The sequence below is a fragment of the Scyliorhinus canicula genome, chromosome 9 (assembly GCF_902713615.1).
Source record: "Scyliorhinus canicula chromosome 9, sScyCan1.1, whole genome shotgun sequence".
NCBI lineage: Eukaryota > Metazoa > Chordata > Chondrichthyes > Carcharhiniformes > Scyliorhinidae > Scyliorhinus > Scyliorhinus canicula.
This window is the reverse complement of record NC_052154.1, coordinates 90,353,554-90,380,245: the sequence shown is the minus strand read 5'-3', so window position 1 is coordinate 90,380,245 and position 26,692 is coordinate 90,353,554. Positions and strand designations below refer to the sequence as shown.

At 47.8% G+C, this 26,692-nt stretch overlaps 1 protein-coding gene across 1 annotated transcript in view; it reads right to left on the bottom strand.

Moving 5' to 3' along the window:
- hydin (HYDIN axonemal central pair apparatus protein) overlaps nucleotides 1-26,692 on the bottom strand; it is a 1,231,368-nt gene that overhangs the window by 252,455 nt on the left and 952,221 nt on the right. Inside the window, exons 41-42 of the mRNA XM_038807144.1 lie at nucleotides 19,324-19,494; nucleotides 16,536-16,744 (exon numbers count right to left, since the gene is read on the bottom strand). Coding sequence (XP_038663072.1) covers nucleotides 16,536-16,744; nucleotides 19,324-19,494 — 380 coding nt within the window. The remainder of the gene's footprint in view (nucleotides 1-16,535; nucleotides 16,745-19,323; nucleotides 19,495-26,692) is intronic.

Genomic DNA, 26,692 nt, shown 5'->3' with positions numbered 1-26,692 from the left:
CATTCCATGTGACCAGCCGAATCGGGGGGCTATTCCCCCTCCCTCTCCGCCGGTCAGCCATAACTCTCCCTCGGCCAACCACGTGCTGGCAAAACCCATACGGCTCGTTCCCCACGGTGGCAGATCCCCATCTCGACCCACCCTAGCACCATCTGTTCCCCTACGGCCCTTCCTGCAGCAACCCGGTACCCCCCTACTCCCCCCCCCCCAACACCCCCATTTCTCCCTCCCCCCCCCCCCCCCCCCCCAAGCTAGGGCCCCCCTAGCTGCGTTGCCCCTCTCATTGTACTTCCGTAAGTCAGCCGACTCCTGCTGACCCCAGCTGCTCCCGCCACCCAAAGACCCCCCCTGTGTAAGCCAACCACCCTTCCCCCTGACCGGTACAGACCCCTCCCATTCCGACTCCAGTGCGGGAAAAAGCCCGCGCTTCCAACTTCCCGGCTTCCCCGCCCCCTAACCCAAAACGAGGGAAAGAAAAAGGCGCGCCCCAACGGGCCTACAAAACATCTCCCCAGCGTTCCACCAGAAAGAAAGGAACCAAAATAAAAAAAAACAAAAAACCAACAGAAAACAGAAAAGTACAAGGGAGAACAGAGCCTCCAGACAACATACATCAGTCTCCAACCCCCCCTCAATCCTCAGTTCGAGTCCAGCTTCTCTGCCTGGACAAAGGCCCAGGCCTCTTCCGACCTTGGCAACCTTTATAAGTGACCCAGAGGCGTGCCGGCTGTAACAGGCCACACTTCACCCCTCTCTTGTGCAGCACTGCCTTCAACCAGTTATAACCAGCCCTTCTCTTCGCCACTTCCGCACTCCAGTCCTGGTAAATCCGGACCTCTGCATTCTCCCACCTGCTGCTCCTCTCCTTTTTAGCCCTTCTCAGCACACATTCTCGGTCGACAAAGCGGTGAAAAGGGACCAGCACCGCCCTTGGCGGCTCGTCGGCTTGGGCTTTCTCACCAACATCCGATGGGCACCTTCCAGCTCCAAGGGCCCTTGGAAGGATCCCGCTCCCATCAGCGAGTTCAGCATCAAGACCACATAGGCCCCCTGGTCCGAACCCTCCAGCCCCTCAGGAGGTCCACGATCTGCAAGTTCTTCCGCCGCGCTTCCTCCATCCTCGCTTGCCATTTCTTGTGGTGCGCCTTATGCGACTCCACCTTCACTGCCTGGCCTAGGATTTCATCCTCATTCTCCGAGGCCTTTTGCCGGACCTCTGCCCCCTGGGCCGTCTGGGTCGCCATGAGCTTATCCAGTGAGGCCTTTAGCTTTTCCAGCAGCTCCGCTTTCAGCTCTCTGAAGCAGCGATGGAGCAGCTCCTGCGCCCACTGCTACCACGCTGCCGGTTCCCCGCCCGCCGCCATCTTGTTCTTCCTGCCTCGCACCTTTCTCTGCTCCAAAGCCGATTTTTTGACCGCCCCGCTCCTGGTCTAGTCCATCCACTGGCAGATAGGCGCAGCAGATGTGTTCCCACACCGGGAAAAGTCCAACCAGCGCCGCTACGGGCCCTTAAAAGACCCCAAATGTCCGAAAATAGCGGGAGCCACCGAACGTGCGGCTTAGCTCCGCATCACCGCAACTGGAAGTCAAGTGGGGGTTTCTACTCACACTGCAGTTGTGCTTCCCAAAGTGAGAAGGTCTTCATTTCTTGAGGCAGGGATGCAACCCATTCCTGAGTCTCCCGCTCTGCCCTTGCAGCTTAGTCTCTCATGGGACCCCATGCAGAAATCTCACAGTTGCCTCCAGTTCTGAACCTCTTTATTCATCTCCTCTCACCCACTTTCCAGCTCCCGTTAAGAACGGGCAGTCCCTCAGCGGTGATTTTGAGCACAAACCCAGCAAGGAGGACACAGGAAGCGATGCCTAAATGCCAGCCTCCAGACCCTTTAAAGCAAGGGGTGCCTCTCAGTGAATGAAGGGTAAGGCCTGCTAGCAACCCCTCCCTAAGATTGAGTGACTAAACCCCAGCCCTGGCCCGGAGTTGAACTCATCTGTGCCCCCTACATACTCTCCAGTGCACCCTTAGCAGCCAAGACTCTGGAGATTCATGGCTACAGGAGCCCCCCCCCCCCCGTCACCCCCAATATTTCCGTCGGAGGTGAGGCCGCCAGGTTGTAAATGGCCACTTGTTGTAAATGACACCATTATGGCGATGATTATTCGGGGAGGCACGAAGGTCTGGAGTGAGTGCTTGCTAATAATATGCGAAAGTGTTAAAGAGGCTGGTTTAGCTCACTGGGCTAAATCGCTGGCTTTTAAAGCAGACCAAGCCGGCCAGCAGCACGGTTCGATTCCCGCACCAGCCTCCCCGGACAGGCGCCGGAATGTGGCGACTAGGGGCTTTTCACAGTAACTTCACTGAAGCCTACTCGTGACAATAAGCGATTTTCATTTCATTCATTTCAAGTGAGGTTCCCAGACTCCCGCGGTGTGATCGCATTACTCCACTGGAGACGGGGCATGAAAATTGCAAATTCCATTCACGCCGGAAAGAATCGTGTTTTGCAATTCTCTCTAGATTTTGAGCCTGCGTCGAGTTTCTCATGGACAGAGAGTGCGGGCTCAAAATCGCCCCCTTTATTTGTTAACAGTGATAATGAATCGCAGGAAAAAACAAGAAAAAGTTCATAGATGATTCAGGTATGACTTGAAGTATGATTCTGAGATGAACTGTCCAAAGCCTTGAGGCAGAGTCCTTGAAATGACGCATAATGAATAGAATTTCAAGGAAGCAGATGAAGATAATGGTGAATCCATAAAAAGTGTATTGGTCACAAGGAGTTTTAGTCCTGTGATTTAGTTGCTAACTCCTTTAACTGTAGATTGCTAGATAGTTCACTTTTCCACCATGTGGAGCAAATTGGCTCAAATTTGGCATTACTACCGTGTGGTACTCAGTCATTTAGCCACTCCATTCCTTTTTACTAACTGAAGTCAGGAGCTGCACATTTCTCACCCAATCTTCTATCCTGGGCCTGGTGTGAAATTTGCAATGCGGAAGCTCTGGATGCCTTCCAGGTCTACAGGATTGGGGGAGTGAAGCTATGCTTTATTTAATGGATCGAGCTGCCATAAACCTGATAAGTTTAAAGTTCCCAACCACTTTGAGAAGCCAGGGAGAAGGTAAGAGTGTGGGTGAGGGCATGGTGGTCAGTGGAGGGAGGGTGAGGTGTTTTGGGGTAGAAATTAAGGTTGAGAAGACACTTGATAAAAGTGTTCAAAATAGATAGAGTAGTTGTGGCGAGATGGTTCCCATTGGCAGAAGGACACTGCTCTGAGGTGATTGAAAATAAGCAATGGTGACAAGAAGAAAATCTTCTTCAGGCAGCACATTGTTCGGATTTGGGGTATGTTATCTGAAAGTATGGTGTGGGCAGATTCAAAAAGAACTTTCAAAACAAAGTGGAGAAGCACCTACAAAAACATTTCCAGGGCAAAGACTGGAGAATGGAACCAATCAAGTTGCTCTTGCAGAGAGCTGACACAGACACGATGGGGGCGATTCTCCGCTGCCCACGACGGGTCGGAGAATAGCGGGAGGGCCTGCCCGACAATTTTCACGGCCTCCCGCTATTCTCCCCCCCTCCAGCCGCCCCCCGACACGAATCGCTGCTCGCCGTTTTTTGCGGCGAACAGCGATTCTCCGCAGGCCGATGGGCCGAATACCGCAGAGTTTTCGCGGCCGCGATCACACCTGCTTTCAGCGTTCGTGAAAACGGCCGCAAAGTGCCCGTCCCGGACAACGATGGCACCGATTGGCATGGCCGCACCAAGGGTGGCACGGGCCTGCGATCGGTGGGCACCGATCGCAGGCAGCGGGTCCAATACTCGCGCACTATTTGTTCTTCTGATCAGTCCGCGGGGCGGCTGAGGGGCATGACGGCCCGCGCATGCGCGGGTTTGACGCGTCTGCGTGATGATGTCATTCGCGGGTTGAAGCCGTCCAAGCCGAGCATGCGCGGCTGACGTCATCGTGCGCGTCAGCCGCCGTGACTCTTGGCCGGCGGAGTTAGCGACGTTCGCTAACTCCGCATCGCCGTGATTCCCCCGGCCCCGATACTAGCCCCGCCCGGGGGGGAGAATCGGGTCCCGGGACAGAGCTCCGAGACTGGCGTGAAACACGGGCAGTTTCATGCCAGCCTTCACGGCACGCCGGATTTGCGGAGAATCGCGCCCAATGTGCTTACTTCGAAGCACTAACCATTATTTCATTCAATGTTATATTTTAAGGGCAAGTAATAAAAATACATTTGAAGAAACATGTACTCAGGTTTTCATCCTTAGGTGGCCCAAAGAACATAACCAGTTATTTTATATGATACTTCAGATGTTAATCAGCTTTAGAGATATTCTGGAAGAGCTGATTTGATTAACATTTCTTATGAATGAAAATGTAAAACGTTTTCTGAAACTGAGAAAACATAAAAGGGCTGTTCCAAGTACTTCAGCTGCGGAAACACTGAGTTTAATTTTACCAGCCCTTTGGAGATAAGGTGGTAAATAGGAAGGTTGACAAAATGACGCAGGAAGGCAGCAGTTATCAAGACAGTTGCCTTTTCATCACCATGCCATTTTGCTAGTGGGGGGAAAAGTGGTAGATGGCCCACTGGCCTTGGAATCCAAATAAGCCATTTAAGCCTCTGCTGGCATTTCATCAGTTTCTGGGTGCCTCTGCCACTTGGAAAATTGCCAAGTAAACCTTGGTGGCTTCCTTTTTAGCTCCAGAGGAGCCGATCTTTTCAGCACCCCTTGGTTTAGGCAACACCACATATCACCATACCATCACCCAACACCCCCCCCCCCCCCAACCCCCTCCACCTATTTCCCTGAGGCCTGGTTGACTGTCCCTGGCATATGCTGACCGCGCTTACGTGACTTTGAGGGAGCACAGTTATTGACGTGAGCTTTTCCTGCAGGTACAGTCCCAAGAGTGGCCATTACTAGCAGTGGCACTGTTGAAGTTGCATTGGTGGTGGCCGGCACTCTGATTTATTTTGGGTGTAAGTACAGGACCCCAGCTGAGTTAAAGTCCAGCTGACTGGCTCTGAAGGAGATAGAGATATTGGGATTGTACTTGCCAAATATTTTAGCTGAGATTCTGTAAAATGGTCATACTGAAAATAGTTAAAACCACTGCTTGTAATGTGGATAATTGTTCATTGTGGGATAATGAACACTCTGTGAGAAGTGTGAGTGAGATCCAATTCACCTTGCTAGCAGCACAGGAACACGACCTTCGGCCCTCCAAGCCTGTACCAACCATGCTGCCCATCTGAACTAAAACCCCCGACCCTTCCAGGGACCATATCCCTCTATTCCCATCCTGGTCATGTATTTGTCAAGACCCCCCTTAAAATCACTATCGTATCTGCTTCCACTACCAATCCCCGCAGCGAGTTCCAGGCTTCCACCACCCTCTGTGTAAAAATCTTGCCTAACACATCTCCTCTAAACTTGCTCCTCACACCTTAAACCTATGCCCCCTCGTAATTGACTCTTCCACCCTTGGAAAAAGCTTCTGACTATCCACTTTGTCCATGCCCCTCATAATCTTATAAACCTCCATCAGGTCGCGCCTCTACCTGCGTCGTTCCAGTGAGAAGAAACCAATTTTCTCCAACCTCTCCTCATAGCTAATGCCCTCCATACCAGGCAGCATCCTGGTAAATCTCTTCTGCACCCTCTCCAAAGCCTCAAATTCCTTCTGGTAGTGTGGCGACCAAAATTGAATACTACATTCCAAGTGCGGCCTAACTAAGGTTCTATAAAGCTGCAAAATGACGTGCCAATTTTTAAACTCAATGCCCTAGCCGATGTAGGCAAGCATGCCGTATGCCTTCTTGACTACCTTCTCCACCTGCGTTGCCACTGTCAGTCACCTGTGAACCTGTACACCCAGATCCCTCTGCCTATCAATACTCTGAAGGGTTCTGTCATTTACTGTATATTTCGCATCTGCATTAGACCTTCAAAAAGGCATTACCTCAACATTTATCCAGATTAAACTCCATCTGCCATCTTTCTGCCCAAGTCTATAACCAAACTATATCCTGCTGTATCCTTTGACGGTCCTCATCGCTATCTGCATTTCCACCAACCTTTGTGTCGTCCGCAAACTTACTAATTAAACCAATTACATTTTCCTCCAAATCATTTATATATATTACAAATAGCAAAGGTCCCATTACTGATCCCTGAGGAATGCCACTCGTCACAGCCCTCCATTCAGATACGCACCCTTCCACTGTTACCTTCTGTCTTCTATGACCGAACCAGTTCTGTATCCATCTTGCCAGCTCACCTGATCCCATGCGACTTCACCTTCTGTACCAGTCTGCCATGAGATACCTTGTCAAATGCCTTACTAAAGTCCATGTAGACAACATCCACTGCTCTACCCTCATCAATCATCTTCATCACTTCCTCAAAAAACTCAATCACGTTAGTGAGACATGACCTCCTCTTCCCAAAACCATGTTGCCTCTCATTAATATGTCCACTTATTTCCAAGTGGGTGAAAATCCTGTCTCAAAGAATCCTCTCCACTAACATAAGGCTCACCAGCTTGTAATTACCTGGATTATCCTTGCTACCCTTCTTAAACAAAGGAACAACATTAGCTATTCTTCAATCTTCTGGGACCTCCTTTGTAGCCAGTGAGGATACAAAGATTTCTCTCAAGGCCCCAGCAATTTTCTGTCTTGGCTCTCTCAATATTCTGGGGTAAATCCCATCAGGCCCTGGGGACTTGTCTACATTAATGTTTTTCAAGACCCCCTTAACCTCCTCCATTTTGATCTCAACATGGCCCAAACTATCTGCATACCCTTCTACAGACTCATCATCTACCAAGTCCTTCTCTTTGGTGAATACTGACGCTAAGTACTCATTTAATACCTCAGGCTCCACACATAGATTCTCCCTCCTCTCCTTGAGTGGGCCAACCCCCTCCATGGCTACCCTCTTGCTCGTTATGTATGTATAAAAAGCCTTGGGATTTTCCTTAATCCTGTTGGCCAATGACTTCATGACCCCTTTTAGCCCTCCTGACTCCTTGCTTAAGTCTCTTCCTACTTTCCTTGTTTTCCACACTTGCTTCATGTGTTCCCAGCATCCTAGCCTTGACAATTGCTTTCTTTTTGTTTTTGGCTGGGCTCACAATATCTCTCATTATCAAGGTTTCCAAAATTTGCCATACATATCCTTCATCCTTTCAGGAACGTGTCCGTCCTGAATTCTTATCAACTTACGCTTGAAAGCATCCCAGAAGCCAGATGTTAATTTGCCCTCAAACATCTGCCTCCAATCTACATTCTTCAGTTCTTGCCTCATATTGTTGTAATCAGCCTTCCCCCAATTTCGCACCTTCACCTGAGCACTACACTTATCGTTATCGATCAGTGCCTGAAGGCTTACTGAATTGTGGTAACTGTCCCCGAACTGGTCCCCTATTGAAACATTGACCACCTGGCTGAGCTCATTTCCCAAATCCAGATCCAATATGGCTCCTTCCCTAACTGGACTATCAACATACTGTTTCAAGAAGCCCTCCCGGATGCTCCTTACAAACTCTGCCCTATCCATGCCCTAGCACTAAGTGAGTCCCAGTCAATATAGGGGAACTTAAAACCACCACAACTCTGTTACTTTTACACCTTTCAAAAGTCTGCCTACATATCTGTTGCTCTATCTTTCTTCCTATTTCTAGCCTCACTGGCAAGTAGCACAGGGAGTAATCCTGAGATTACAACCCTAGAGGTCCTGCTTTTCGACTTTCTACTTAACTTCCTAAACTGTTGCTGCAGGACCTCGTCACTCTTCCTGCCTATGTCGTTAGTACCAATCTGTACCATGGCCTCTGGCGGTTCACCATCTAACTTCAGAATGCTTTCTGCCCGTTCAGATATATCCTGGACCCTGGCATCAGGAAGGCAACATACCATCCCAGAGTCTGTTTCACGTCCACAGAAGCGCTTATCTGTAACTGTACCCCTAACTGTAGCATCCCTTATAAATATCGCTCTAGTGCTCTTTGTCCCTCCCTGCGTAACAACAGAGCCAGCTGTGGTGCCACTACTCTGGCTGTTGCTGCTGTTTGTTGCCACTTTGTGCAAGATTTAGGCAGTTGTATTTGAAAGGGAAGAACATGAAATAGCTGCTAAAATTCGAGAATTAGGTGAAGCTGACTTCAATGCAATGGGGCCGAGACTGTTCTCAATAAACCATGCAAATCTCTTAATGGCAAAACAACAGATCAGTGGGAGGGAAAAGTAAAAGACTGAGGGGGCTGGAAATCTGAAATAAAATCATAAAATGTTCGAAAGATAGCATCTGTGGAGAGAGAGAATCAGTGGGATGTGTTCAAAGCAAATTTACTGTCAAACAAAACCAATTTATACCTCAAAGGGCAAGAGTTCTATTTGCTAAAACAAACGACAGCCATTGATCAACTAAAGAGGGAAGAGAAAACATTCAATTAGAAGAAAAAAATCTATAAATTAGCAACAAATAGCACAGATTGAGGTGAATGGGGAAAGAGCAGCAAAAAGTGACACAGCAGACAGCATGAGCTACAAAAAGGGGGTGTGAAAATAAATCTGCAAATATATCAAAATAAGTCTAAAAATCTATTACAAATACTCTCAGGAAAAGAGTGCGGCCAGAAGCAATATAGGCTCTATGAAAGCTGGTGAACAATGATGACAATAAAAATGAGAAAATGGCAATTCTGCTGAATAATTACTTTGGGTGAGTGTTTACCATGAGGAAAGCAATCTGTGTTCTCGACATGCCAAGGAAACTATTACTGACTCAAGGCCAGGAATCACAAACAAGATAACAAGAAGAAATTTATTAGCACAAAAAATGATAAGTCCCCAAATCCAGGTTGCTTCCATCCTGGGGTTTAAAAGAAGTAGGCGAGAATATTGTAAATACTCTAACTACAATCCTGAAAAGTTCACTTGATTCGGGAAGTGTCCCATTGGAAAATTGATCACGAGAGAGGGAGACCATGGAATTATAAACCAGTTAACCGAACATCTGTTGTCTGGAAATTGCTCCCATCTATAATTAAGAAAGGTTAATTGAGCATTTTGAAAATTTGCAGCTGATAAGTCAGAGAGAGTCAATATATATCTGCAAAGGGCTGTCATGCCTGAAGATTCTCACTGAGTTTTTTTGAAGGGGTGACAAGTGTACTGTACTCTGCACATAGTCTATTTTTTTACTTATATGGACTTTCCGAAGGCATTTGAAAAAGTCTTTCATACGATTTTTCAAAATTCTCTGGATTCTGGAAAGGTCCCCAGGGACAGAGTGTAACATAGCCACATTTGCGGATGATACTAAAATCAGTGGGAAAACAGGCAGTGAAGAGATGGAGATACAGATTTACAGATGGATATAGATAGGCTCGGAGATTGAGCCAAAATTTGGCAGATGGAATTTAATGTGGAAAAGTGTGAGGTTCTCCATATTGGCTGAAAACATAGTCAGCCAAATTATAATCTGAATGGAAAACAGATTCAAAATGGGTCTGGGCAGAGGGATCTGGGTGTCTTTGTTCTTGAATCGCAGAAAGTCTGCCTGCAGGTACAAAATGTAATAAGAAAGGCAAATGGAATGTTCACCTTTATTGCAAAAGGACTGGAGTATAAGAGTAGAGACGTTTTGGTGCAATTGTATAGGGTGTTGGTGAGACCACATCTGGAGTATTGTGTCCAGTTTTGGTCTCCTTATTTGAGGAAGGATGTGGTGGCATTGGAAGCAGTTCAGAAGAGGTTCACCAGATTGATTCTGGGGAGGAAGGGGTAGATGTATGAGGAGAGATTAAACCGTTTGGGCTTATACATGCTGGACTTTTGAAGGATGAGAGGGGATCTGACCGAGGTGTGTAAAATACTAAAAAGGATTGAGAAAGTAAATGTAGACCTCGTGGGAAAATCTAGAACAAGAGGTCAGAGATATGGGTTGAGAGGCGGTAGATTTAAAACTGAGATGAGGAGGCACTACTTCTCGCAGATGGTGGGGAATTTGTGGAACTCGCTGCCCCATAGTGCGGTGGGGTCCGAATCATTAAATAGTTTCAAGAGAGAGATAGATATATTTCTGATTTTAAAAAATGGGTTAAAGAGATATGAGGAACAGGTAGGGAGGTGGCTGTGAGACTAGGAAGAGATTAGCCATGATCTAACTGAATGGAGGAGCAGATTTGAAGGGCTCAATTGCTTACTTCTGCTCCTAATTCCTATATTCGTATATTCCCGCAATAGTACTGAAGGCTTGTGTTCCAGAACTTGTCGCATCCCTATCCAAGTGGCACGGTGGCACAGTGGTTGGCACTGCTGCCTCCCAGCTCCAGGGACCCGGGTTGAATTCCCGCCTCCGGTGACTGTGCGGAGTTTGCACTTTCTCCCCGTTTTTGCATGGGTTTCCAAGGCCAGCACATCCTTCCTGAGATACGGGGCCTAAAACTGCTCACAATACTCCAAATGGCAACTGACCAGAACCGTATACAGCCTCAGAAGTACAGCCCTCTCGACATGAATGCTAACATTGCATTTGCCTTCCTACCTGCCACTGAACCTACATGTTAGCCTAAAGAGAATCTTGAACTAGGACTCCTCAGTCTCTTTCTGCTTCTGATTCCCTCAGCCTTTTCCCATTTAGAAAATAGACTATGCCTCCATTCTTCCTACCAAAGTGCATAACAGGCCCTTCGGCCCTCAATGTTGTGCCGAGCCATGATCACCCTACTCAAACCCACGTATCCACCCTATACCCGTAACCCAACAACCCCCCCCCTTTACCTTACTTTTATTAGGACACTACGGGCAATTTAGCATGGCCAATCCACCTAACCCGCACATCTTTGGACTGTGGGAGGAAACTGGAGCACCCGGAGGAAACCCACACACACACGGGGAGGACGTGCAGACTCCGCACAGACAGTGACCCAGCCGGGAATCGAACCTGGGACCCTGGAGCTGTGAAGCATTTATGCTAACCACCATGCTACCCTGCTGTCCAGTACTTGGGGTGAAGGGGATCAAAAGATATGGGAGGGGAAGCAGGATTAGGCTATTGAGTTGGATGATCGACCATGACCATAATAAATGGGGAAGCAGACTCAAAGGGCCAAATGGCCTCCTCCTGCTGCTATTTTTCATGTGTCTATGTTTCTGAGACCCTGAAAACAAGCTGGAGCTCTCCTGGTCTCAGCCCTCCAATACCTGCCAAGGTCATCAAAAACAGCAGAACGTGGCAGATAGCAGGCTGCTGCACCTCTGCTGTGGATGTTGGGGATGCACCAAGTCGTAGTGGCAGTCAGACAGGTTAAGAAGATGCGTTGCACAGTGTGAGCAAGGATGTTAATTACTTATATATAATGTTCACCTCTGGAAATAAACTCACACTAATTGTACTCTTTCTATGGCTCCTTGTTCTGATGAGCTGTGTTGCTGTAATTTTGAAGTGAAAACGTGATCTCTAAACAAGATAAAGGCAGGGTGCTCAGCGCAGGGCTTCCTCCCTGTACGTTGTGAAAACCTCCTAGAACATTGATGGTGTAACTTCACAGTGGCTGAACACATCAGGCGTGCCTCTTTCTGGAAGGGAATGCAAATGCCTGTTTCAATCTACAGAGATAGCATTACACAGTCCAGTCATTGTCCATGTGTGCTCTATGCACCTCTCAGATGTGGCTGGCCCCCCTCCACTATCCCATCTGCTTCCACCTCCGGTGACACTCTACCTCAAGGAGGTAGGTTCATGTAGGTTGCCGTAGAATCAGGAGAGGTGACACTTTCCTCACTGCGTCACCATGATATGAACCCAGCAATCGTGAGCAAGCGAGCTGCCAGCGGACAGACATTACCAGAAGTCTGTGAGGATCTGTGGACTGTCTCCATTGCAAGCAGTCATCATCCTCCTGGAATGTAGGGATTATAGGCATCTGCTGTGTCTCCATAACAGGAGCCTTAATCACAGACAGTTTGCTGCCATGAGTCACACTTGAGTGCAATGCTCACAGAAGCCCTATGAAGGTAATGGGCTGTCGTCCTTGACCTCATCACCCTCCATGTATCGAGCAGAAATAAGCACATCCCAAGCCTGTCTGCCTGATCTGTACATCGCCATTGCATCATGGCTGCAATCCTCTCCCTGGAGGCCCTCCGTGGCCTCATCCTCTCTCCATCTCCTCCTCAGGCAGTCCCTATCTCGGTGCAGCGCCAGGTTGTGAAAAGCACAACTTTGTGTGACATCCTCTGCACATTGTATTGCAGAGCTATACCAGGCTAGTCCAGGCACTGGAATTTATCCTTCAGCATCCCTACAATCTGCTCCACCAAAGTGCAAGTTGCAGCATGAGCCTCATTGTACCTGGCCTTAGCTGTAATCTGCATCGGCACCATCAGCCACCTCCTCAGTGGGTAGTCCTTGTTGCTGAGGAACCAACCCTGTAGCCTCGATGGACCCTGAAACATGTCAAGGATCAGTGTGTGGCTGAAAATGTAGGAAATGGAGCACACATCTAAGGATGCATTTGCTGTGGTCGCAGACCGGTTGAACATTCAGTGAGTGCTCACAATTCAGAACTTGATGCCATGAAGCTCCGAGTGCTACATGAGTGCAGTCGATGGCATCCTGCACCTGTGGAAAACCTAAGATCTGAACAAATCCCATTGCTCTTGTCCTGGCTTGGTTCATCCTGCTAGAAATGGACAAAGGTCTGTGCCCTCATAAAGGTTATATCCATGATCCCTAGGATGTATGTGTGTGCGGAAGCTTGCCAATCCCATAAAGGTCATCTATGGAGCCCTGGAAGGAGCCACTGACATAAAAATTGAGTGCTGCTGTAACTTTCATGATGTGGAGATGCCGGCGTTGGACTGCACAGTAAGGAGCACCTGAGGAAGGAGCAGTGCTCCGAAAGCTCGTGTTTGAAACAAACCTGTTGGAACTTTAACCTGGTGTTGTAAGGCTTCTTACTGTAACTTTCAGCCACACTGACAGTGGATGCCCTCCAAGTTGCTGTGGCAACAAATCTTCCAGCAGGTGGCAGATGTGACCCAACAGTTGCCTGGAGATGCGTAGTCTTCAGCGACACTGATTCTCGGGCATCTAAATGTACATTAGGCGGCATCTATAAATGCTGGGTCTAATGAAGTGCCTCCGAGCGACAGCTAAGCTCCTGCCTTCGGTGAGTCAGGCACCATAGTTGACATCTTCCTCTTCTGTCCTGCCTATAAGCGAGAGCAATGGCAGCAAAATCACCATGCTCCATGCTCCTGATGGCCTCGACACTGTAGTACCAAAGAGAGAGACTTGATGGTGAGCATTTTTCATAAGGACCACTTTTTGTCCATGCATTGTTTGAATGCCTCTCAAAGTGCACTGACTCATGTCCTGGCCACAACACTGATGCAGTCCTTACTTTGCATGCTGTTCTGGCAAGACTCCACACCATCCTTAACCCACACCACATAACCGAGTGGCAACCGTTTGGCCACTCTACTGCATCCTGAACTCTCATGTCAGGCACAGAAATTTCCCAAAGCTGTACCCCTTGCGCCCAACCTGGTCTCTCAATGCACATCTCAGCACACAGACAAGGACTGGGAGTGATACCCCTTGCAGTTCGTGAAGTGCACCCCTCATGCGGCAATGAACGTAGGGGAACATGCACCCCATCAATCACCCCCTGGATCTGGGGCATGTCAGCAATGGCAGCAAACCCCATTGCCTGGGCAATCTGGTGGGTTCAGTCCATATTCAGGTTGATGTATTGCGCTGCCCAAGCACACTTTATGGATGCACCTGTGGACGGAGGTCTATGATATCCCCGTAAGAAGTCTTACAACACCAGGTTAAAGTCCAACAGGTTTGTTTCAAACACGAGCTTTCGGAGCACGGCTCCTTCTTCAGGTGAATGGAAAGGCTTGTTCCAGAAATGTTTATATAGACACAGTCAGAGATGCCCCGGAATGCGAGCACAGGTGCTCGCATTCCGGGGCATCTCTGACTGTGTCTATATAAACATTTCTGGAACAAGCCTTTCCATTCACCTGAAGAAGGAGCCGTGCTCCGAAAGCTCGTGTTTGAAACAAACCTGTTGGACTTTAACCTGGTGTTGTAAGACTTCTTACTGTGCTCACCCCAGTCCAACGCCGGCATCTCCACATCATGATATCCCCAACAGTTCCCACTCGGCACCTGGAAAGATACCGTGGCGTAAAGGTTCAGGGCGACCTCACCTTGACAGTCACCGAGAGCAGGTGTCCTTCCCCATAACCCACTGCTCCAGTGCGGCAGCGGAAGATATGGTCTCCCTGGACAACCGGAGTCTTCGACAACACGCTCGGTCCAGCAGGACCTCAAATGACAGGCGTTGCCGGTACACACGAGGTCTGATGCAACGCTTCCGTCCCACCTCCTGCTCTACTTGTTGGGCAGCAGGCTCTCCATCCTGTTCCTGTGGGGAAGGCTCTGCTGCTGCAGGGCCCTCTCCGAGCAGCACCTGTTCGTACAATCATTTTGCATCCGCGAGGGCTTCAGCGGCAAGGCAGATGCCAACCACTCCTGGTTGGATACCAAAATCCATTGTCTGCAGGGGGTGAAAGCCGACATGCTAGCATGGCGGTTACCCAGTGCCCAACAAGGTCCTGTGGGCTAAACGGTGACACTGGCCTGCATTGCAACCCCGCATGTACCCCCTGTGCTCCCCCCTTTTCCCACACCCACCTCCAGCTGTTCCCCTTGACGCTTTTCCCTCTGCACTGCAACCCTGGCAGCAGGGGACCTCTGACCCCGACACCTGTCCCTGCTGGCAGGAGTACCAGTGGCTGGCACAACCCATGCCAGCGGTATGCTATGCGGTCCATGTCCTGCGCCTCTGGGGGCTACGGTGCCGCGTAATGCCCCACCAGCAGGGTGGCACCTGGCTGTGGAGGTGGTGGGGGAGGGGGGGGGGGGGGTAGAAGGGTTGGGGGGGGGTGGCGGGAGTGTGGGGGAACGGCCGGAAATCATTGAATCATAGAATTTACAGTGCAGAAGGAGGCCATTCGGCCCATCAAATCTGCACCGGCCCTTGGAAAGAGCACCCTACTTAAGTCCATACGTCCACTTCTCCGCGTAACCCAGTAATCCCACTTAACGTTTGGACACTGAGGGACAATTTAGTATGGCCAATCCACCTAACCTCCACATCTTTGGACTGTGGGAGGAAACCCATGCAGACACAGGGAGAAAGTGCAAAACTCCACACAGGGAGTCACCTGAGACCAGTACGACCTGGGACCCTGGAGTTGTGAGGCAGCAGTACTGACCACGGTGCCACCGTGCCGTCCTAATGCTCCTTGTAACCACGGGCCATGGTGGGCAGTGGGGTGCGTTGCTAGATGGCTGCCTTATTGGCCGCAACAATGGCGGCCCGTGCCTGGAATCCATGTGCCAGGGACACTGACAACATAGCCCATTCCCAGGTCACCCCCCCCCCCCCCCCCCACCCCCTGGCTACTACCCCCAGCCCTGATAGGACTGCTCATTTGGACCATGTCTTAGCTCCTCTCTCTCCATCAGCAGTCACGATTTAAAATACCACAAGTGAACCTTGCCATCAGGACATCCGTCTGGCAGAGGAGTAATGTCGTAGGATGCCCAGAGAATGCTGGGTAGGGCCCATTAATGATATGCCAACTGCTTTTACTGTACAATTTGCATGCCCTTGCTGGCGTGCAGCGTATACTGCATTCATGAAGAATAGCATCCTATTGGATGCCCGGCACCGGCTTCGATTTTCAGCTCACACGCGATTCTCAGCTCAATCGTGTTTCGCGCCGCTGGATGGTGAATCCCACCCAAGGTATCTCAAAATTAGGATCAAGATGAGGAGAATATTTTATCTTTTGGAGGGTCATGGAATTCTCTCCCCTAGACAGCAGTGGAGGCTGGTTCATTGAATATTTTTCAGGCTGATTTGGATAAATTCTTGATTGACAAGGGAGCAAAAGGTATTGGGGTTAGACGGGAAAGTAGAGTGGAGGCTACAATCAGATCAGCCACGATCTTATCAAATGGCCAAGCAGGCAAGGTGGCCATTGGCCTATGCGTGTTGCCAATCAGATGTTTTTATGCTGTTCCAGCTATCTCGATTCCCAACACTTTGTGATTCTGACCTCAATGAGTTAGAAGTAAAAATCCTGCCAAAATAAGAGCACACAGGCTGCATATAAGATACTACCTGAACCTGTCGCATGAGAGTGAACTGGTTTTAACACATCTATGACAAGACCTACGAATGGGTTGGCGGAGAGTTTGAGATTTTTAAAATGTTTCTCCCTGCCCTGAACCTACATGTTCTGAGGAATTAAAAATCCTCTCAATATCTGCAAAAGCAAACGTATTATCATGTTAACACATCAATTAATTGGGAAAAGAATAAGTTGGTCTCACCTCTGATTATGCTAAAGAAGTAAGAATATTAAAACAAATACCTTATAGCAACCTGCTTTATTTTAGTGCCAGTACCCTACCTGTGAAGTTACTATTTCATTTGTTTGCTTTTGTATCGTGTGACTTGACTTGAAGGCTGTGTTCACGCTGCTTTTCCGGTACATGCTGTTTGCAGTATGGGTAGGTTTGTTCTCAGAAGTAGGGCTGCCCTCAGATGTTGCCTTGTTAATTCCATCAATAGTTGTGGCGATTGCAACAGATGAATGTCGCATAAGCGTACTTTGTGACACTGAAATAATAACAATCACAATTGAAAGCAGAGAACTAGCTCATGAACTGCATGTTTGAGCCAAATACTCAGCTAATGTTTCCTGCTGGTCTTCCAGAAAGAGTATAGTTGCTATCATACTTCTGTGGTAGGTTAACTACATTCCACCATTTAAGATGCAGATTTAATCCTTCAATATTTAATTTTAACTAAGACAAGAGTATACTCGCTTCATTTCATTTGTGACATAAACTTTATACAATTTATTAATTATGTGACCAATCCTGTGTAACTGCGGATGTATTTTTTAAAAATTTAGTGTACCCAATTCTTTTTTTCCAATTAAGGGACAATTTAGCATGGCCAATCCACCTACCCTGCACATCTTTGCAATGTGGGGGTAAGACCTACGCAGGGAAGAATGTGCAAACTCCACATGAATGGTTACCCGGAGCTGGGATTGAACCTCTCGGCGCCGTGAGGCAACAGTGCTAACCACTGCACCACCATGCCGCCCGACTGCAATGTATTATCCAAGACATAAACAACCAAATACTGAGATGAATTTATTTAAACATGACTTGAAAATGCCTTCCTTTGCAGCTTAAACTGACTCAGTTTGAAAGTCTCCGATGTGTACTGGCTGTAAGGGTCATTAGCACTGCAGCCTCAAAGTGCCAAAGACCACTGGGCAGCACGGTAGCACTGTGGATAGCACAATCGCTTCACAGCTCCAGGGTCCCAGGTTCGATTCCGGCTTGGGTCACTGTCTGTGCAGAGTCTGCACATCCTGCCCGTGTGTGCGTGGGTTTCCTCCGGGTGCTCCGGTTTCCTCCCACAGTCCAAAGATGTGCAAGTTAGGTGGATTGGACATGATAAATTGCCCTTAGTGTCCAAAATTGCCCTTAGTGTTGGGTGGGGTTACTGGGTTATGGGGATAGGGTGGAGGTGTTAACCTTGGGTAGGGTGCTCTTTCCAGGAACCGGTGCAGACTCGATGGGCCGAATGGCCTCCTTCTGAACTGTAAATTCTATGATCTACCATAGAATTCCTACAGTGCAGAAGGAGGCCATTCAATCCAGCAAGTCATCACTAACCCTCTGAAAGTGCATCCTACCAACCCTTACCCTATCGCCGTGACCCCACCTAACTGCACTTCTTTGGACACTAAGGCACAATTCAGCATAGCCGATCTACCTAATCTGCACATCTTTGCAATGTGGGAGGAAACCGGAGCACTTGGAGGAAACCCACCCAGGCATGGGAAACACGAGCAAACTTTACACAGATGGGTGCCCAAGGTTGGAATTGAACCTTGGTCCCTGGCGTTGTGAGGCAGCAGTGACAACTTCTGTGCTACCATGCCTCCCACCAAGACATGGGTTCAATTCCAGCCTTAGGTGACTGTGTGGATCTTGCACTGTCACCCCGTGTCTGCGTGCATTTCCTCTCGATGCTCTATTCCTCCCACAGTCCAAAGATGTGCAGGTTAGTTAGATTGGCCATGCTCAAATTGTCTCTTAGTGTCCAAAGATGTGCAGGTTAGGTGGAGTTATGAGGTTAGGGTAGGGGAGTGGGCCTAGGTAGGATGTTCTTTCAGAGGGTTGTTGCAGACTTGATGGGCTGAATGGCCTCCTTCTGCACTGTCACATTTCAAATAATTCTTTGGATATGGATTCTGTGGGACTCAGTTGAGTAGTCTCAGCCCAAAGCCTGGTGAGGCATGGTACAATTGAGCAGTGTGATGAGACCATCAACTCACGTGACACGTGGTTAGAAGTGAACAGTGGTTTTAATCGTCTTACAACAGAGCCTGCTTGTGACAAGATGAACTCTAGATGAACTGGCAGGCAGGCTCCGACTGCCAAGCTTTATACAACAAGTGGGGGGGAGGAGTCATGGGCGGAGCTAAGGGTGGAGCCCAGTACAAACTTCCGTACATTTCCAGTACACCTCCCCCTAGGGGCAGAGCCGCGCAACTGCTCGTGTGCCGAGCTTACAGAGGCATGGTACAACATGTGTGATAACAGTGTGAATTATGCTATTATGATTCACCACACAGTGCTACTGAGAAAGACACGATGATGGTTAACATAGGGGTTGGTAAAATATCGCACTATACAGGAGAGGTCCCAATTGGGCTGAAAACATCGTTCTGGGATGGAGAAGACTTCCCTCTCAATCATACTTGCTGGATCTCACCTTAATGTTAATGTTTTGAAATTCTCCAGGCTTGTCGGGAATTAAATATTAAACTCCAAGCAAGCAACATTGTAGAAAAATGATAGCGCGTTAAAAAAAATTGTGTGTAGTGTCAGTTTTCTTTAATCGCTCTTGTGATTCATTGCAAAATTATCTGAGATGAGGGAAAAAAGCTGTATTGACTGACAGCGAAAAATTCAACTAAAAAACAAAGATCCAACTGACTTTCCAACTAGTGCTAGGGATAGACCTGTTGGATGACCAATGACCGATGGAAGCATATGAGAAGGTAGATCTCGCGATGAAACCTCCAGGAACAGACCCAGAATCACAACCCTAGACCTGAGAATACTGGATATTGGCCTTGATGATACTATCAAAATAGTGTTATTTATTACCTTCTTCAGACTCCTTTAGCATTTGCTCCAGAGCAGCCTTTGTACATATTTCCCGAGCACGCGTGGCGGCAGCTGTATTACCACTTGAAACTGCTTCCCGTATAACAGTGTCAAAGATCAAATAGGATGCTTGATAATATTTTGCGAGGAAGATCGCCGCATTTGTTTTTCCTGCAACAAAACGGAAGAAAGCATATTACATTGTCAGAAGCTGCCAAAACAATGAGACATCGGAGTCTCGATCAAATCAATCCCTTCAAACTATCCATATCTAATTCCTCAACGTTTCCAGGGGTAAGTGCACCAACCCAAATGATTGAGTAAGTGCCCAACTTAATTTTTCCACCAATACTTAAGTCAGCTAGAGCAATCACAATTGGTCTCCTCACCTCCAAGGTAGGCATGAGAAGATTAACCTTGGGCCCTGCCTCCGACTGTCATCCAACGACTCCTATAAGACCATAAGACATAGAAGCAGAATTAGGCCACTCGGCCCATTGGGTCTGCTCTGCCAATCAATCATGGCTGATATTTTTCTCATCCCCATTCTCCTGCCTTCTCTGCATAACCCCTGATCCCCTTATTAATCAAGAACACATCTATCTCTGTATTAAAGACACTCAATGATTTGGCCTCCACAGCCTTCTGCGGCAAAGAATTCTACAGATTCATCACCCTCTGGCTGAAGAAATTCCTCCTTATCTGTTTTAAAGGATCGGCTCTTTAGTCTGAGATTGTGTCCTCTGCTTCTAGTTTTTCCCTACAAGTGGAAACATCCTCTCCATGTCCACTCGATCCAGGTCTCGCAGTATCCTGTAAGTTTCAATAACATCCTCCCCCCCTCATCCTGCTAAACTCCAAAGAGTACAGACCCAAAGTCCTCAACTGTTCCTCATATGACAAGATGTTCATTCCAGTCATCATTCTTGTGAACCTCCACTGGACCCTTTCTCAGATAGGGGCCCAAAACTGCTCACAATACTCCAAATGGGGTTTGACCAGAGCCTTATACAGCCTCAGTTCATCTCTGGTCTTATATTCTAGCCCTCTCGACATGAATGCCAACATTGCATTTGCCTTCCTAACTGCCGACTGAATTTGCACCTTAACCTTAAGATAATCGTGAACAAGGACTCCCAAGCCCCTATGTGATTTTGATATGTAAGCATTTCCCCATTTTGAAAATAGTCAATGCCGAAATTCCTCCTTCTAAAGTGGATAACCTCACACTTTTTCATATTGTATTTCATCTGCCACTTCTTTGCCCACTCTCCTAGCCTGTCCAAATACTTCTGCAGCCCTCTTGCTTCCTCAATGCTACCTGTCCCTTTACAGGTATTTGTATCATCTCCAAATGTAGAAACAGTACCTTCAGTTCCTTCTTCCAGATCATTACTGTATATTGTGAAAAGTTGTGGTCCCAGCACAGACCCCTGAGGCACACCACTAGTCACCGGTTGCCATCCTGAAAAAGACCCCTTTATCCTCACTCTCTGCCTTCTGCCAGTCAGCCAATCCTCTATCCATGCCAGGATCTTACCCTTAACACCATGGGCTCTTAACTTATTCAACAATCTCCTATGCGGCACCTTGTCAAAGGCCTTCTCAAAATCTAAATAAATCACGTCCACTGATTGTATTTTGTCTAACTTCCTTGTTAAATCCTCAAAGAACGTTTCTTCTGGAAAATACAAGTAAATGTTGGCTGAATGCAGGATTTGACTTCGTTGTGAAGTCTTCACAATCAATCAGGTTTCCAAATTGATGTCAAGCTATCACATGTGCCATTTGGAACCAATGTAAACACTACCAATGGAGAAGGAGAAAATATTCCAAATATTAGCTTCACAAAGGGCTGGCAAGGTGAACTGAGCTGGAAACACAATGGCCTGGATTTCCTGTTCAACAGTAAAGAAAGCTACTTGCAAAGATCAGGTAATCTCTGTGCTCTGGATTTCCCTTTTCATCAGGAAATCGGGAAGGCAAATGGAATGTTGGAGTTGATTTCAAAGGGGTTGAGTATAAAAATAGAGAAGTCCTGCTAAAACTATACAAGGCACTAGTTAGACCACACCTGGAATATTGTGAACAGTTCTGGTCCCTTTATCTAAGGGAAGATATACTGGCATTGGAGGCAGTGCAGAGAAGGTTCACTTGGCTGATCCTGGGTATGGAGGGATTTTCTTATCAGGAGAGGTTAAACAGGTTGGACGTGTAGTCATTGGAGTTTAGACAAATGAGAGATAGCCACTGTCTCTGTCTGTCTGCACTGTCTGTGCGGAGTCTGCACATCCTCCCCGTGTGTGCGTGGGTTTCCTCCGGGTGCTCCGGTTTCCTCCCACAGTCCAAAGATGTGCAGGTTAGGTGGATTGGCCGTGATAAATTGCCCTTAGTGTCCAAAATTGCCCTTAGTATTGGGTGGGGTTACTGGGTTATGGGGATAGGGTGGAGGTGTTAACCTTGGGTAGGGTGCTCTTTCCAGGAGCCGGTGCAGACTCGATGGGCCAAATGGCCTCCTTCTGCACTGTAAATTCTATGTATGTAAACCCTATTGAGACATATAGGATTCTCACGGGACTGGACAGGGTATATGTTGAGAAGATGTTTCCTCTTATGGGAGAGTCTAGGAGTAAAGGGTATAATCTCAGAGTAAGGGGTAGCCCATTTAAGAAAAAGATGAGGAGGAATTTCTTCTCTCAGAGAGTAGTGAACCTGTGGAATTCTTTACCACAGAGGGACATAAAAGCTGGGTCGTTAAGTATGTTCAAGGCTGAGATAAACAGATTTTTAATCAGTGAGGGAATCAAAGGTTATAGGGATAAGTCATGAAAGTGGAGTTTTTAATTATATCAGATCAGCCACGACCTCATTGAATGATGGAGCAAATTCAATTTGCGACAAAGGCAGCCCCACTTTCAGACCTCCTTAAGAAAGGAGCCCCTTGGGAATGGTTTCCGCAGCATACAGAGGCTGTGGAAGAGTTAAAGAAAGCCCTCAGCGCAGCACTCGCGTTACAAGTTCCAGACCAACTCTCCCCCTATGCAATTGAGGTAGCTAGCACCGATCTGACCCTCTCGGCCGTGCTCCTTCAGGAACGGCACGAGCAGCTACGACCAGTGGTTTATGCCTCACGACTTTTAGACCCCGTGGAACAGGGATTTTCAGCCTGCGAGAGGCACCTACTAGCAGTATTTTGGGCAGTTCAGTACTTCTCGTACATTACCGGACTCAATCCCATCACCATTTTGACCGAGCACACCCCCACACAGTTACTTTTAGACGGTCGACTGAAGGACAGTTCAGTGAGCCAGATAAGAGCAGCTAGATGGACGTTACTGTTACAAGGACGGGACATAACAGTTAAACGGACCAAAACCCACACATTTTTAGCGGACAACCTACAATATCCAGGTCAACCCCACGAATGCGAGATAGTAGCCCCCTTACACAACACAGGACCATTCATTACCAAGACACCCCCCAGGAAGATAGGGAATTCAAGCCAGAGCCCCCAGCACACAGACACGTGTGCCCCATTGAAAATATATGTGGACGGTTCATCCACAGTTTTAGATGGAGAACGCATCACTGGATGCGGGATCTATGTTGAGGATGCGCAGGGTCGCGCACTAGAAGAGATCGCATTAAAGTTACCAGGTCACTTAGGCACGCAGGCAGCAGAGCTCGCGGCCATTGCATATATAGTGGACCACCCAGATTCGTTCCCCAGCCCAGCAGACATATTTTTGGACAGTTTATATGTCTGTAATAGCCTAACAGATTTTCTACCCCTGTGGAGGACAAGAGGTTTTGTCTCCGCAGACGGGAAGCCCCTTCCATCAGCCCCATTACTCCGCCATATCCTAGAAAAGGCAAAAGATAGGATGTTCGGTATAGTTAAAGTTAGAAGTCACCATAGATCATCCCCCCTGGAAATGTAAAAGCCGACGCACTGGCCAAAGCAGGTTCCAGGCGAGGTCACTTTTGGACACCCCCAGCTAGCGCACCAGCTAGCGCCCCTGTGAGTGCAGTTCAGGTCTCACAGACAGAGATAGAAGATTTAGTACAGGCACAGAAGCAGGACGAAAATCTCCGGGAGATTTTTAAAGGAAACTTTGTGGCCCAGTACGATAAATTCAAACACGCTTTGACCACACATGAGGGTGTGATCATAAAAGATAAATTGTATGTGGTTCCTGAACAGGACAGGAATCAAATGATTGCCTTATTGCATGACGGTCATGGACACCGAGGGATCGACCCTACCACAACACACCTTAGACAACTCTGTTGGTGGCCCAACTTAAGACAAGATGTTACCCACTACATAGAGAATTGTTTAATTTGTGCGCAGAATAACCCGGAGAGGTATTCAAAGAAGGCACAACTCAGCCACACTCGCCCCGTTAATGGCCCCTGGACAAACCTCCAGATCGATTTTATAGGACCATTGCCCCCTTGCAGGAATGGCTATAAATATGTTCTGGTGGTCATAGACACCTTTACCAAATGGGTAGAGGCATTCCCTTCACGCACCAACACAGCAAAGACAGCTGCAAAGATCCTGACCCACCACATCTTTACGAGATGGGGTCTCCCCAGAAGTATAGAGTCAGATCAGGGATCTCATTTTACAGGACGGGTCATGAAGAACGTCCTGACCATATTCGGCATAAAACAGAACTTACACATGGCGTATCACCCCCAGTCAAGCGGGATAGTAGAACGCATGAATCGGACCCTAAAATCGACCCTTAGGAAGGTGGTACAGGAGAACAATTCGACTTGGGATTCAGTGCTCCCATTCGCACTAATGTTCATATGAAATACAGTTTCATCATCTACAGGTTTCACCCCACACACACTCATGACCGACGCCCTATGAAAGGATCAGAAGTCCTTTTAGGACTCGACATGACCAGCCCAGAAGTGGCGGCCCTCACACATGAAAAAGCAGTCAAAGAATTAGTTGAGAGTGTGAGGTCTGCACAGTTAGCAGCCGCAGTAAAATTGGGAAAAAGACGGACACAGAGCAGGGCCTGTTTCAACAAAAATGTCCACCCCACAGAATTTCAGGTTGGGCAATAGGTTATGCTATCTGTTTATAACCCCAGCATGTTTTTGGCTCCAAATTTTCCGGCCCATACTCAATTTCAGACAAAATCAGCCCCTCAGTTTACAGAATAAAATACCCAAACGGTAAGACTGCATATTAACCAGCTCAAGGCTTATGGAACACAGTCAAACCACGCGCACCATGTCCTGCTAGACGCAGCAGAACACCTCGCTCTGCCCACAAGAGACACATTTCCACCCTCCCCCTCACAGACCAGTTCCTCATCGGACTCGACCTCGACTCCGCCCACTGACTGCAGACCACGCCCCGGAACGCCCACAAGCTGCCACAGCAGAGACAGTGATTGTGAGACTGAGGACAGCCACAGCACTCCACCCTACAGCCCCCACTTCACCGACTTCGACCCCGACTCCAGTGACCCTATGGAGATGGAGATCACTTACATTAAAAATCCGGACCCACACCCACACCCACCACCCAACACTGACGACTCCGACAACGCTCCTTAAATTCTAGACCCCACGATTTGACACAGGGACAATTCTTGGCAACTTGTCCGCAATGACGAGAGTGACCCCCGGTCGCACAATGCGAAAATTGCATGCCTGATCCATACAAGGGTATGGGATCCGGGAGAAGAGGATGACTTGATGTCTGAGTCCCGACACGGCAACCCCTTTGCGACCCTGTTCGCAGAGAATGATGAGAAGTGAGGTGTCCAGATGATGCAAAAAGAGGAACCGCTTGAGAGAAGCGTTGTCCTTTCTGATGGAACCTGCACGTATGTTTGTTTATTTGTTTGTATGTTAAATGTTTGTTTTGGAGATTGGCCACTTACTTCTCAGCTGAAAAGCTTGTGACCACCTCATATGCACGTTAGTTTATCTGCCGATATTTCTGAGAACTTCACTCAGTTGAAATGTCTTCTGCTGAACCAACAATGTTCACAACTTGTCTTCTGTTTACAGATGTTGGAGCATCTTGGCTCCCCCTTTTTTTTAGGTACCCCTCTATTCTGGGAATAAAGGCTGCAATTCCACTACGACTACATTCTTGACCGTACATTTCAGGTTGCTCAGGCAGTGGAGAAACGGCATTGAGGACCCGCCCTGGTCTGAGGACCACCCCTTTGGTCAGCTAAGCTTGGGTACAGCACAGCACGCCCTACCCGGGGATCCCATTCAACTCTTACCCGTCGCGGCCCATATGCAACTCATTCGACCTTTCATTTCAAAAGCTTGGTTTCATTTCTGTTTAAGGTAGCCCTTCGGCTGCCACTCCATATGCTATTTACATCCAAGAACATTTGGGATGGTAAATTGCGACACTCTGAGAGACGGCTCGCACTGGTTTAAGATAAGTATAGGTCTGGTCCTAAATCCGTTTTTGAAAAAAAAAAATGAGTGAGTCACATGGAGGTGACCATCATAAAGGGAAAATTGGAACAAGAGGACAGATATGCTTAAAGTCAAGATATTAAGCTGAACACTAACAGATAATATGCTTGAACCCCTTAGCTTTCGGACGTTCAGGAAAGTAACCGAGGCAAGAAGAGAAAAGAAGAGAAGAGAAGAGAAGATGAAGAGTACTCGAATTGCTATGTTTTTAGCTATTGTGGCATCTGTGTGGTTGCGCGTGGACGCGGACCCCCCTTTCCCACAGTACAACGTTTGCTAACTTCTCCCAAACCCAGACCACCCCCAGCCCAGTCAATGGTAACAGTACCCCGACCTGGTGTACAAGATTTCTGACATGGTACTCCTTGTCATATGTAATGGTATCACTCTTGGTGATTGCAGTCCTATGTAATAGTCCAGACCCTCAGGATGAGGAAATGGAGAAGGAGAGCCCACCGCAATCCCCCATTTTTGGATTCCACCAATCCCCCCAACCCCTTGTTGTATAATAGAGGATTTAATTTTGATACGATCTGTAAATAAAGATTATTGCGGATGTATTATAATGTTCTGCGCTCGACTGCCGAGTCAGAAAACGAAATGTAAAGATGCTGTTGTATGAATGAGTAAGGATTTAGAATGTTGTATAATGTTTTAAATGTGAGATGAGAGTAGTTTATTAAGATAGTTAGAGGTTCCCGATTCGAATTGGTAATGCATGTCCCCTTTGACATAGCGCCAATCAGAAATTGTCAGTTAAAAATCTTTTTGCCATAGTTGAGGAAAGAACAGAAGCCATGGAACTTGCTAAGATCAGGGGACACAAAGACATCGTACTTAGGTGATCCTTCATGATTTCTCATGAGGATCACAAGGAGGGAGTGTAGCCACCGAA